Raw genomic sequence first — 14441 nt, forward strand, 5'->3', positions numbered from 1 at the left:
TGTTTCATTATCATTTATCAATGGTATGTGATTCCTTAGTAGACTGAACACTATTTTAATAGTCTTTCATGAACAAGAAAACTTTGTTTTTCCTATTTATAATGGAAAACATTCTGCATGTGCCTTTCACAAGTCAGGAGCCTGTTTTTCAGTGATTGTCGTTTGTTTCTGTTTTGCATATTTTGTTTTTCATTCATTGTTTTGTACATAAATCAGGCTATTAGTTTTCTCATTTGAATTGTTTTACATGTGTCATTTTCGTGGCCTTTTAAAGCTTACATGTGTCATTTTCGTGGTCTTTTAAAGCTTACTATGCAGTTTAGGTTTTGTTCATATTTGAAGGCCATATTGTGACCTATAGTTGTTAACTTCTACGTCATTAACTTCTACGTCATTTGGTCTCTTGTGGAGAGTTGTCTCATTGACAATCATATCACATCTTATTTTTATATGGGTTCTTATTTCAGTTTAAACTACCAAAGGTTGATGGTTCTCTCTGGGCACTCTGGGTTCCTCCACCAATAAAAACTGACCGCCATGGAATAGCAACATAGTGTTGAAAGTGGCATTAAACACCAATCAATCAATCAATCAATATTTCAGTTTAATATAGTTCATATTAAGAACGAAGAGTGATTTCAACAGAAACATTGAAAATGACCATCTTCAATTCCCATAGATAGCTATATAGATTATTAAGTGCATATATAATTACTTGCCTCCTGAAGGCATATTTTCTTATAAAATGAAGATAAACGGAATTGTATTGATTCAATATGACTGAACTATGATATCTGTCATTTCTTAATTTTGAGAAATAAGGACAATATGGAGAATTTCTGTGAATATATCATATATCACTATGAAACAATTAATAGATAATTTATGGTCACAGTTTGAGTGATTCTTCTTATCTGTAAATGATAGTTTATTCTGACAAACACCTGCCTTTGAAACTTTTACAAGGTGTTATGATTTATTGAAAGTTAAAAAAAGGGACAACATATAAATCATGAAAGGCAAAAAATGTGATTCTGAATTTAAGACCTTTGAAATATCTTTCATGAAAAAACCCACTTACAGATTCTATGGTCTTTGCAATTATGATATATCAGGGATTAAGACAGTTTTAAAAGACCTTTGAAATATCTTTCATGAAAAAACCCACTTACAGATTCTATGGTCTTTGCAATTATGATATATCAGGGATTAAGACAGGATTTTTCATTTATGATTAATTGTAATCGGCTACAGTGTATGGATTTTTACTAAATTTCATACAGTGTAAATGGATTTTTGTCACTTCTAGAAGCATGTTAAAGGGCTCGATCTTCCCATTTTCACAACTTTATTAGACTTGGAACAATTTACAAATGTTGTACATGTATTAAACATATGGTTTAGACAATTGTCAACAGTTCAAGACCTTTTTATACGACCGCAAAAATAATTTTTGTGGTCGTATATTGGTTTGACGTTGGCGTCGTCGTCAACCTGTGTCGTCGTCATCGTCCGAGGACACATTAGTTTTCGCACTCTAACTTTAGTTTAAGTGAATGGATCTCTATTAAATTTTACCATAAGGTTCAATACCACTAAAGGAAGGTGGGGATTGATTTTGGGGGTTATGGTACCAACAGTTAAGCAATTAGGGGCCAAAAATAAGCATTTTTGTAACTTCCAGACATAACTTGTGTGTAAGTGTATGGATCTCTCTGACATTGTACCACAAGGTTCCAAATCACAAAGGGAATGCTGGGATTGATTTTGGGGGTAATTGCCTCCAAATTTTAGGAATTGGGGGCAAAAAAGGGGCAAAAAACAAGCATTTTTCTAGTTTCATGACAATAACTTGTGTGTAAGTGTATGGATCTCTCTGACATTGTATCACAAGGTTCCATATCACAAAGGGAATGCTGGGATTGATTTTGGGGGTAATTGCCTCCAAATTTTAGGAATTAGGGGCCAAAAAGGGACAAAAAACAAGCATTTTTCTAGTTTCATGACAATAACTTGTGTGTAAGTGTATGGATCTTTATGAAATTGTACTACAAGGTTCCATATATATCACAAAGGGAAAGCTGGAATTGAGTTTAGGGGTAATTGCCTAAAAAGTTTAGGAATAAGGGGCCAAAAATAAGCATTTTTCTAGTTTCCAGACAATAACTTGTGTTCAAGTGTATGGATCTCTCTGAAATTGTACTGCAAGGTACCATACCACCAATGGAAGGCTGGGATTGATTTTGGGGGTAATTCCTCAAAATTTTAGGAATTAGGGGCCATAAAAGGGCAAAAAAACAAGCATTTTTCTTGTTTCAGGACAATAACTTGTGTTAGTGTATGGATCTTTATGAAATTGTACTGCAAGGTTCCATATCACAAAGGGAAAGCTGGGTTTGAGTTTGGGGTAATTGCCCTAAACGTTTAGGAATTTGGGAACAAAAAGGGGCCAAAAATCAAGCATTTTTCTAGTTACCAGACAATAACTTGTGTTCAAGTGTATGGATCTCTCTGAAATTGTACTGCAAGGTACCATACCACAAAGGGAAGCCTGGATTGAGTTTTGGGGTGATAAATCATAAGGAGGTTCAAAAAATTTGGGGGGGGGATTTTTTTTTCCTTTTTTAATTGGTTATTTCTGATTTATATATATAAGCAAATAATAATGATATGGTTTGAATAGGTAAATTAAAAAATTTTAAGTTCTTAGACCACTTTCATTCTGTGTCAGAAACCTATGCTGGGTCAAATATTTAATTACAATCCAAATTCATTGCTGTATCAAGCTTGAATGTTGTGTCCATACTTGCCCCAACTATTCAGGGTTTGACCTCTGCGGTCGTATCAAGCTGTGCCCCAGCGAAGCATTTTATTCTCCCTATGATGTCTTTTGTGGTTTTTATCTCCCCTCAAAGAATGCACATAAAGAGACATACTTAAAGAGTGCTGTTTCTACGACAGCAGCATCAATGGTTTTTATACGACCGCAAAAAAATTTATCTTTTGCGGTCGTTTATTGGTATGACGTAGGCGTCGTCGTCGTGACATCGTCCTAAGACACATTGGTTTTCACACAATAACTTAAGTTTAAGTGAATGGAATTTTACCATAAGGTTCAATACCACAAATGGAAGGTTGGGATTGATTTTTTTGGGTTATGGTACCAACAGTTACTGAATTAGGGGCCAAAAAGGGGCCAAAAAGTTAGCATTTTTGTAACTTCTAGACAACTTGTGTGTTAGTGTATGGATCTCTCTTGCATTGTACCACAAGGTTCCATACCGGTATCACAAAGGGAATGCTGGGATTGATTTTGGGGGTAATTGCCTCAAAATTTTAGGAATTAGGGGCCAAAAAAAGGGGCAAAAACAAGCATTTTTCTAGTTTCATGACAATAACTTGTGAGTAAGTGTATGGATCTTTATGAAAGTGTACTACAAGGTTCCATATCTCAAAGGGAAAGCTGCAATTGAGCTTGGGGGTAATTGCCCAAAACTTTTAGGAATAAGGGGCCAAAAATGGGCCAAAAATAAGCATTTTTCTAGTTTCCAGACAATAACTTGTTTTCAAGTGTATGGATCTCTCTGAAATTGTACTGCAAGGTACCATACCACAAAAGGAAGGCTGGGATTGAGTTTGGGGGTGATGAATCATAAGGGGGTTAAAAAAATTGGGGGAGGGATTTTTTTCCCCCTTTTTTTTACTTCCTTTTTTTCCTTTTTTTTTTTTCTTTAATTTTCCATTTTAAGTTGGTTATTTTTGATTTATATATAAAAGCAAATAGTAATGATATGGTTTGATTTAATAAAAAAATTGAAATATTGGGGTTCTTTGATATGCTGAATCTAACCGTGTATGTATTTAGATTTTGGATATTGGACCATAATAGGTAAATTAAAATTTTTTAAGTTCTTAGACCACATTCATTCTGTGTCAGAAACCTATGCTGTGTCAAATATTTAATCACAATCCAAATTCAGAGCTGTATCAAGCTTGAATGTTGTGTCCATACTTGCCCCACTTGTTCAGGGTTCGACCTCTGCGGTCGTATCAAGCTGCGCCCAGCGGAGCATTTTATTGAAAGTTTGGATTGAGTTTGGTTTTGGGGAACCACTAATGATAAGTCACTGATACTTTTTGGTAGGCACTTGAGCATTGGAAAATTAAACTTGCTTAAGGATGTACTTAATTGAAATTAAAAAAATCTAGAATTTAAAATTGATACTATAAGTCGGAAAAGCATTAGATAAGGAACAAAATAAGCTAAAAATATTGATAGGTTATCAAGCTCCTGTTTAAAATATTTAATTTTTAAAAAATGACTGGAAAAGACTGACTCTGACTTTTACCTTATATTTACATTGGTATTATTTGGGTCTCAAATCGAAAGAAAAGAAATCTAGAATCTGCCTAAATTTTGATCAATGACCTTTTATGAGCTATTGAAGTCTTATATGAAAAGAAAAATGGGTGTTATGGGGCAAAATATGTTACCCTGTATCAAAGTAAAAAAAACCAAGGAGTCCGAACATGAGGGATGACTTAATTCAAACTTTACCAAATTATTAGGAAAGTTAGAATTATGGTCTGAATAAGTTTTAACAATGTTCATTTTCTTTGTCTTTTCATAGTTATGGCATTTTAATTTGTAAAAACCTAGATTAATTGATTGATTGTTGGTTGCTTAATGTCCAGTGTTTAAAAACTAGACAATATTTCATACAAGTATGTCTTAAATTAATGTCAGAATCACAATGTTGTATTGAACATATGGTTTAGACTATATAGTTCAAGACCTTTTTTTTACTCCAAGATGTCTTTTGTGGTTTTTGTCTCGTCTAAACGAATAAACAGAGACATACTTACAAGTTCTGTTTCCTGCAGCAGCATCAATAATTTGTGAAACTTTGAGTTATGTTTAGTTTATGGGGAACCACTAATAATGAAATGATATTTGGTAGGCAGTTTTATTAACACATACATACCTCATGTATTAACAATGATTGATGTGCTTAACTCCAACTTTACAAAATTATTTGGAATGGTCATCTTAGAGTCTGAATTCAATTTAACTATGTTACTTTTATTTGTTATTGCAGTTATGGAATCTTAATTGTTAAAAACTAGGCATTATTTAATACAAAACAACTGAAGAATGTTTTCACGGTCATTTTGCAGAGTAGTTAGGTTGGTGTGTGGTCAGTTTTCTTATCAAATATTTATGGTTAGCCTATTATCCTTTGTAAGTATCTTCTTTTCCTCTCATAGCCATCAAACCCTTTGATTGGAATTTTGTATTTGTATGAGATTACTGGTATTAACAATGTATTGATAGAGAAATAAGGTAAGAACAAAGACTGTGGGCAGATCAATCACTATAAATATTTTTGTGTGATCAATTTAAGTACAACCTAATCATTATATAGAAATAGTTGTAGATGTCTGTGTAATTCTAAACATTCACAATCATTGACAGCCATAATGTCAAAGTTATCAGAAAAAGATTAGTAGCCAGATATACCTGAAAAGTTATTGATTACAATATCTGAATTAATCCTGGACACATAAAAAATGTTTCCCCCTTGTCAATTATATTTTTGCCTAAAATAATCAGTTGAATGCATACAGTTTTTAGTGCAAAATTAAAACAAAAAAGCCTTATAGTTTAAAAATAAGATCAGATGTGGTATGATTGCCAATCAAACAACTCTCTATCAGAGACCAAATGACGTAGAAGTAAACGACAATAAGGCCATCAACAATGATAAAAACCCATTGGTTTATCTGTACTTGAATTACTAGTCTTATGTAACTTTAAAAAAAGCAGGACTGTGAAAAATATGTAAAACCAAAATTACTCTTACTAAAAGTATTAGTAGATCATACAGAAATGACAGATGAATTAAAGGACAAAAAATGCTAAGGATTTCACTGTTACCTGTAGAATGGATTGCAATCCGTTTTTAACCGGATTTCCGAAGGAAAATATAGGTTAATAGTTTGGTGATGTATTGTGGTCGGGCCTGCGGCTGCCAAACAGTGTCTGTTCAATGACTTGAAAACGCTTTGATGAAATCTTTTCAAATTTAATTATGTTGTTTCCTGTGACTAAATGATGGTCAAGTTTGATTTTCACGATTTTAGCTTTTATCGTTGTTGAGTTGTAGACCTTTAAGTAGCGAAAAGTGATACTTTGAGTGTTGTCCGTGCAATAACTTGAAAATGCTTTGACGAAATCTTTTCAAATTTAAATATGTTGTTTCCTGTGACTAAATGCAGGTCAAGTTGAATTTTCACCATTTTGAATTTTATCTTTATTGAGTTGTAGACCTTTCAGTGTTATATATAGTCTGGCTATTTTTAATATATACCACCTTTGATAAGTGTTTAGTTCCCTATTGTTCTCGTACTAGGAACAAATAAATTATTTATTTTGTAAAAACTATTTCCGTACTCCATGTATACCTTACAACAAAATTATTTTTATTTACCTGTGTACATAATTTTATTTGGCAGCATTTTGTCCAAGGTTATGGTTGTCTTTCTGATATTGTTTTACAGCTAATCCCCTTGTCTTATTAATTTTGTATTTACATTGTGTCATAGATCAAATTTATTCGTTCAGTTTATGTTCACTTGTTTTGTTAATATGTCTTTTTGATTGAGTTCAGCCATTTCAATTGATATTTTATAATGTGTCTTTCTATGTTGTGATGTTACACTATTGTTTCAGATAGGGTGAAGGTTGGCACCTATTAAAACGTTTAAACCTGCTGCATTTGTTTGCACCTGTCCTAAGTCAGGAACCTGATGTTCAGTGGTTGTTGTTTGTTGATGTGGTTCATAAGTGTTTCTCGTTTCTCGTTTTTTATATAGATTAGGCCGTTGGTTTTTCTGTTTGAATGTTTTTACACTAGTCATTTTTGGGGCCATTTATAGCTTGCTGTTTGATGTGAGCCAAGGCTCCGTGTTGAAGGCTGTAATTTGACCTATAATGGTTTACTTTTACAAATTGTGACTTGGATGGAGAGTTGTCTCATTGGCTCTAGTTGTATGAACATCTTCTTATATCTACTTTAAGTAGAGAAAGTGATACTTAGATTGATTTTAGCCTTTCCATTTCTGAACCCTACAAAAGTTCATTTATTTTTTTTACTTGATCCTGTTTGGGGGTCCAGAATTGCAAACATCATTTTCATGCAGAAAATCCGGTTTGCTGTGAATCTGACAGCCTCTTGTTTAATTTTTTCCAAATGTTTTCCTTTTCATTTTATTATGTGTTCATCTTATGAAAAGCCTGCTGTTTTTCGATTAAAAAAAAATTGGGATGGGTAATACAATCCATAAGCTCCTGCAGTTGATCTCAATTTCGCTAAATGGAAAGGTGCTAGTTTGTCAAAAAATGATTATTTATTTTTAAAAAAAAGTTTTAACATGAAAGTACACCTTTCAGTACAATTTTGTTCACCAGCACAAATTTTGAAGACATACAATATGGTCACAAACCTCTCATTGAAGACCATATTGTGATCTCTTAATTTTTGTTTTTGTTATAACTTGTGTTTGTGGGTTGCTGTCTATGAATTTACAACTGCCAAACTTCTCTCTTAGAAAAGGGACAAAGTCATAATGATTACTGGTAAACATGTACTTACAAAACTTGAAGTAAACATTTTATAACAGAAAGCATTTCTAAAAGTCAATGTTTTTCTCCATATACATGTCTATGTCTGATGTGAAAAGCTTATACCTTGGTATTGAAAGTGCCATTTAACAAACAAAAGTCCACAGAATCAAATAAAGTGTAAATTTTATTGAAAAATTCTTTACCTGAATGATCAATTTTAACTTTAGTTTTTTTTTCCCAAAATGATATAAAACAGATATACTGTCATGTTAACTAATTCCACTTGACAAGATGCATTGATTTATTATATTAATGAAAATTCAAGTTGATTTTGTCTGAGGTTTATATATTTCCTAATTCAAATGTAAAAAAATTTTAATATGGACACTTGTAAAATTGTGTAAATAAAAATGTTTTTCAGTGAAATTAAAAAAAAAAAATTAAGTGAGGTTTTATGAAACAATTTTTCTTTTGAAATGTTAAGCTTGTTTTTATGTAGTGGTTTTACAATATGGAACAATTGATAAATTTGTTGTTTTTTTTCAAATGTTACAAAATAAATAAATCTATGTATTTGCATTTTTTTTTTAACATCTTTAATAAAAAGTACTTTGTTAATTTCTGTTTCATTTGGTCTCTTGTGGAGAGTTGTCTCATTGGCAATCATACCACATCTTCGTTTTTATATTTCCATAAAAGAACAGACTGATAGAATTATAATTTATAGTTGTATTTTTTGGCATTTAACTTTGTTTTTTTGTGTACTATTAAAGTAGACAAAGGTGCATTCTTTTCCAAATTCTATGGAATTAAATGTTAGAATGAAATAAACAAACAGATGTGTTAATTGTATTGGTCGTTTGCTTTATTGTGATTTTAATATAAGTGGGTGTGAAGTTGTGAACGAGTTTGCTCATGTAACTGAGATTTGTATTGAAATATGATACCAGAAATTATTTTCATGACAATAATCATATTCATTTTTGTCTGCTTTTAAAAGGAATTCCCAACATCCATAAACAGTCGTAATATACAGATTTTATTTGTATAATGATCTTTTTTGGGGTGATATAATAATTTTGGACTTATGAATTATAAGTAACTTATGGATTCTTCAGATAATATTCTTCAATCAAAGGTAAGCCGCTGTAACAGTGGTAAATATTAATTTGGATATACTTCAAATTGTAAGGGTCTGGATGGGGGTTTCTTCATTTCTGTATTCTTTAATATTTTAGTCCATTTTTATACGCCTGTTTACGGGACGTATTATGGTATACCGTTGTCGGTCCATCTGTCTGTCGTCAACATGTCGGACATTAACTCAAAAATGCTTTAACCAATTTGCATAAAACTTTGGTGAATTGTTTATATCTATTGACGTTAGCTCCCTTTCGTTTTTTATAAAATTTAGATTTTACGTTTCCGAGTTGTGGGGTTTTATTCATTAAAAAAAGGGGGATTTTCCAGTTTTTGGACAATAAGTCAAGAATGCTTTCACCAACTTAAAAGAAATTGTGGTGAATTGTTTATATCTATTGACATGAGCTCCCTTTCGATTTTTATAAATTTTAGAATTTACGTTTCCAAGTTACAGGGTTTTATTCATAAAAAAAGGGGGGATTTTCCAGTTTTCGGACAAAAACTCAAAAATGCTTTCAGCAATTCTTATGAAACTTTGGTGAATTGTTTGTATGTATTGATGTAAGCTCCCTTTAGAATTTTATAAATTTTACGTCCTACATTTTTGAGTTATGGGGTTTTATTCATTAAAAAAAGGGGTGATTTTCCAGTTTTCGGACAATAACTCAAAAATCCTTTCAGCAGTTCTTATAAAACTTTGGTGAATTGTTTATATCTATTGATGTAAGCTCCCTTTACATTTTCATAAATTTTTCATTTATCATTTCTGAGTTATTGGGTTTTATTCATTAAAAAAGGGGTGATTTTCCAGTTTTCGGACAAAAACTCAAAAATGCTTTCAGCAATTCTTATGAAACTTTGGTGAATTGTTTGTATGTATTGATGTAAGCTCCCTTTAGAATTTTATAAATTTTACATCCTACATTTTTGAGTTATGGGGTTTTATTCATTAAAAAAAGGGGTGATTTTCCAGTTTTCGGACAATAACTCAAAAATGCTGTCACCAGTTCTCATGAAACTTTGGTGAATTGTTTATATCTATTGATGTAAGCTCCCTTTTTATTTTCATAAATTTCTAATATGACATTGAGAATTAATTGAACTTTATTTGTTTATAGTCTGACAACAGATTTACTAAGTATTGCACAACAGCAAGAAATCTTTAATTGAATATAAATTCAATTCATATAACCAATTTCAAATTCTTTGACTACATTTATTCAGAAACCTATAATATGTCAAAAATTTAATTACAATCCAAATTCAGACCTGAATCAAGCTTGAATATTGTGTCCATTTTTGCCCCAACTGTTCAGGGTTGGACCTCTGCGTGCGTATCTAGCTGCGCTTAGCGAAGCAGTTTATTCTCTACTATTGTGTCCATTATTTTCTATTCTATATATTTTTGAACCCCATTATTCTCTATTCTTTATTTCTTTGGGCTAATTTTTTCTATTCTTTTTTTTCCCTTTTTTTCTGGACTTTTTGCCCATAAATTCTCTATTTTGTAAACCCTATCCAGAATCTCAATATGGTAAAAAGTATTCACCCAAATTAAATACCAGTCCTTTTTATACTGAGCCAATGCTCCGTGTTGAAGACACTTTGACTATAATGGTTTACTTTTATAAATTTTGACTTGGATGGAGAGTTGTCTCATTGGCACTCATACCACATCTTCTTATATCTATCTAGAATAATTTTGAGTTATTATTGCTTACAAGCAAAAATTCCTTTTTTCTGATGAGCAGTACAGATGGCTCGGTTATCTCGAAAGTTAATTGAAAGCATTTGGTTTAATTCATGGTCTGGTCAGATGTAATGCTGTTTATATTATTGTTTGCTGCTTCTGTGCAGCGTTCAGGAGTAAGACCATCTGAGTATTGCAGATTCATTATTTTTTTGGGGGAAAATATTCATGGAAATTGTGAACATGGCTTAAACATGAATTCAAGTGTTCAAAGAAGTTCAAATTTCCTATAGGCCTGAATGCAGAATTTGTTAAAACCACTAAATCAATTATCAAGGAAAATATAGTTATTTCTCAAACATCAAAAAAGGTATCCATGAAAATAAACACATTTTTTAAATAATTTTTTTTTTTTTTTTTTTTATGTCCAACAAAAATGATCAGCAAGACAAATATTTAGGGCTATACAATCTATTCAACCCAGATACTCTTGTTACATTCATATTTATTGTATCAATTTAAGGCGATTATGTCAGGTGACCATTTCCGGCTAATTGAAACCTCTTGTGTAAAGAAAAGTTCAGACATTTGTTTGAATTTTGTATTTTTATATATTGGACATTTTTATTACAGCAGAAAAGTGATCTTTATTTAATTTCTTTATACACTTTTTTTAACTATCAAAGAAACGGATTTTACCGTTAACATTATCCACTCCAGTTTTTATTATATTAGATGTTTATATTTCAAGAATTTAAATGCTTCTGTTATACAAATAAGATGTGGTATGATTGCCAATCAGACAACTCTCAGCCAGAGACTTAATGATATAAACGTTAGCAGCTATACTCACAATATGGGCTTCACTAATGAGCAAAACCCATACCACATAGCAAGCTTAAAAAGGCACCAAAACCACACTAATGTAAAACAAGAAAACTAAAAACCTACTAGTTTAACTACATTATCCTGTGTAAAACTTAATTATTCTTATTTTGTGTATATCAATTTTAATGACTTTTAATAGTAAGAAAGTTGTGGTTTGAGGATATTTGTTTTGTCAATCTCTGATCAAAGCTGAAACTGACATTATCTTTCTCTTTCAGGAGACACATCATGTAAATTCACCAACTCCAAAAGCTACAGAACGATGTGATACTAAACTATCTATGACATCCTCAACAGGAGATACATGTAGAATTTGTCATTGTGATGTGTCGGAATATGATATAACCTCACCAATGATATCACCATGCCTTTGTGCTGGGAGCATGAAATTTGTTCACCAAGCTTGTCTCCAGAAATGGTTGAAAAATTCAGACAAGAGATCTTGTGAACTATGTCATTTTCACTATAAAATGACAACAAAGCTAAAACCTTTTCCTAAAGTAAGTTTACATGTTTAAATAGAACAGTACCCATACAATTTAGAAAAAAAATCTACATAAAACTCTTTTATGATCCTCCTGTCGAGGACAGTTAATTTTTATGACGTATTTAGATGGTTAAATAAGGTACAAAATCTGATGCGATTTGTTAAAATTAAATTCAGTCCATTTAAACTTGCATTTAAAATTTGATTGGGTTATTGTTATATAAAGTAATTCTTGAAATGGTATTTATTGATGTAGCATTGTCCCTTTGTTGAACAATCACAGTCATAAATGCACACATTCCAATTGGCATCTAAAGAAATGATGCAAAATGATTGAACGGCTTACAATAGTTGCAAGCATTCAATGATTTTTATTATAAAGTATTGTTTTATCTAGTGGTGTTTTTGTAATTGGAATACCAATAAAACTGATTATTAAAATTGCTTTTCCAGGTTTGAATTAATTGTGAATTTTTAATATGTTCATCAACTGAGATGATATGGAACTTAAGGATTAAATCATTCAATAGTTTCAACACCACCACACTTTTATGTGTCTGTCTTAACTTACGAATCTCACCATTGGTTGTCACTGTCTCTTAAGGGAGTTCAAGAATAGTGGCCATTTCAATGTGGAGGTTGAAAAAATTTGCATCACATGGCATTTTTCAATTCATCTGCCTGACCTTTCTTATAGACGAATTAAGGAAATTTCATGATTTTAACAGTTTTCTCAACCACACTTTTCTATTTTTACTCTCTTAGCATGCTTTACCGATGCTAAGAAGACATTACCTATTAGTTGATATTTCATGGAGTGTTGATTCCATTAGTTAATTCCATTAGTTGATATTTCATGCAGTTGATGTATTGAAGTGATGATTCCATTAGTTGATATTTCATGCAGTGTTGATTCCATTAGTTAATTCCATTAGTTAATTCCATTAGTTAATTCCATTAGTTAATTCCATTACTTAGCTATAGTTGATATTTCATGGAGTGTTGATTCCATTAGTTGATATTTCATGCAGTTGATGTATTGAAGTGTTGATTCCATTTGCTGATCCAAAAATGCCTAACTTTTTGATGTTATCACATGACTGACATGTGTAAAACGAGATCTGAGACTTAAAATAAAAAGACTGGCCTTGAAACTTCTGTATTGCTTTTGTCTTCTAAGAATTTGTTATTGTCTGGTATTTAAATGTCACTGTTTGTAGTTATTCACATGTTTTCTTGGAGACTTCTTAACATGTACTTTCTTTTTTGTTGAACACTGGCTTATTGAAATTCTAATGGTCCTTGTTTAATTTTGATTGTTTGTTTCTGCATTAATACTCAGGGGCAGATCCAAGGGGCAGATCCAGCCATTTTTAAAAGGGAGGGGTTCTAACTATATGTCCCCATTCAAAAGCATTGATCACCCAAAAAAGGGGGGTTCCAACCCCTGGAATGGACCCCCCCCCCCCATTGATCTGCCACTGATAATGATAACTGATCAAACCTTGTCCTACTTTGGCATTTTTGCTATAATGCCACAACAGTTCAATGGTCAGTTCTTTGGAATAAACAGACATTCAGCTTGGTCAGTTCTTTGGAATAAACAGACATTCAGCTTGGTCGGTTCTTGGCAATAAACAGACATTCAGCTTGGTCAGGTCTTTGGAATAAACAGACATTCAGCTTGGTCAGGTCTTTGGAATAAACAGACATTCAGCTTGGTCGGTTCTTGGCAATAAACAGACATTCAGCTTGGTCGGTTCTTGGCAATAAACAGACATTCAGCTTGGTCAGGTCTTTGGAATAAACAGACATTCAGCTTGGTCAGGTCTTTGGAATAAACAGACATTCAGCTTGGTCGGTTCTTGGCGATAAACAGACATTCAGCTTGGTCGGTTCTTGGCAATAAACAGACATTCAGCTTGGTCGGTTCTTGGCAATAAACAGACATTCAGCTTGGTCAGGTCTTTGGAATAAACAGACATTCAGCTTGTGCAAAATGTTTTACTTTTTCCTCAAAATAATTGTGAAGAGATTTTAAAAAGTTAAAACATGATGCTGGATTTACAGTTTTAAATAAAAACTTTCTGTTCTTGAATCTAACAATAACAGGAGCTGGAAACTTAGTATTAACCTTTAAATTTACAGTTTTTTTCTCCTCAAGATTTCAGAAATCAAGAAGAAAATCCTTCAAATTTTTTTTTTTGTTTTGAAAAAGGGGGGAGGTCAATTTGCAACAGCATAGTGTATTGCACAAAAGCAAAAAATTAATTATAAATTCAAATCATATAACATATTCTAAGTTCTTTGACTACAGTTATTCTGTGTCAGAAACCTATTATGTGTCAAATATTTAATTACAATCCAAATTCAGACCTGTATCAAGTGCGAATATTGTGGCCATTTTTGCCCCAACTGTTCATGGTTGGACCTCTGAGGTCGTATCCAGCTGCGCTAGGCGAAGCAATTTATTACATATACACCCAATTTACAGATTTTTATTATTTTATTTTTTTTATATTTTAGTGAACACTATTTCACAATTTAACAGACATAATATTATACACAATGTAAAGCTACAATTACTTAAAAAGATCTAAATATGG

The 14441-nt window shown here is 32.0% G+C and overlaps 1 protein-coding gene across 3 annotated transcripts in view; it reads left to right on the forward strand.

Moving 5' to 3' along the window:
• Nucleotides 1-14441, forward strand: part of LOC127709479 (E3 ubiquitin-protein ligase MARCHF8-like) — a 35109-nt gene that overhangs the window by 11630 nt on the left and 9038 nt on the right. For all 3 annotated transcript variants that reach the window (XM_052215071.1, XM_052215072.1, XM_052215070.1), the window contains exon 3: nt 11567-11848. In XM_052215071.1, the coding sequence (XP_052071031.1) occupies nt 11567-11848 (282 nt within the window). The remainder of the gene's footprint in view (nt 1-11566; nt 11849-14441) is intronic.

This window comes from Mytilus californianus, unplaced genomic scaffold, assembly GCF_021869535.1.
Source record: "Mytilus californianus isolate M0D057914Y unplaced genomic scaffold, xbMytCali1.0.p SCAF_7, whole genome shotgun sequence".
Lineage (NCBI taxonomy): Eukaryota > Metazoa > Mollusca > Bivalvia > Mytilida > Mytilidae > Mytilus > Mytilus californianus.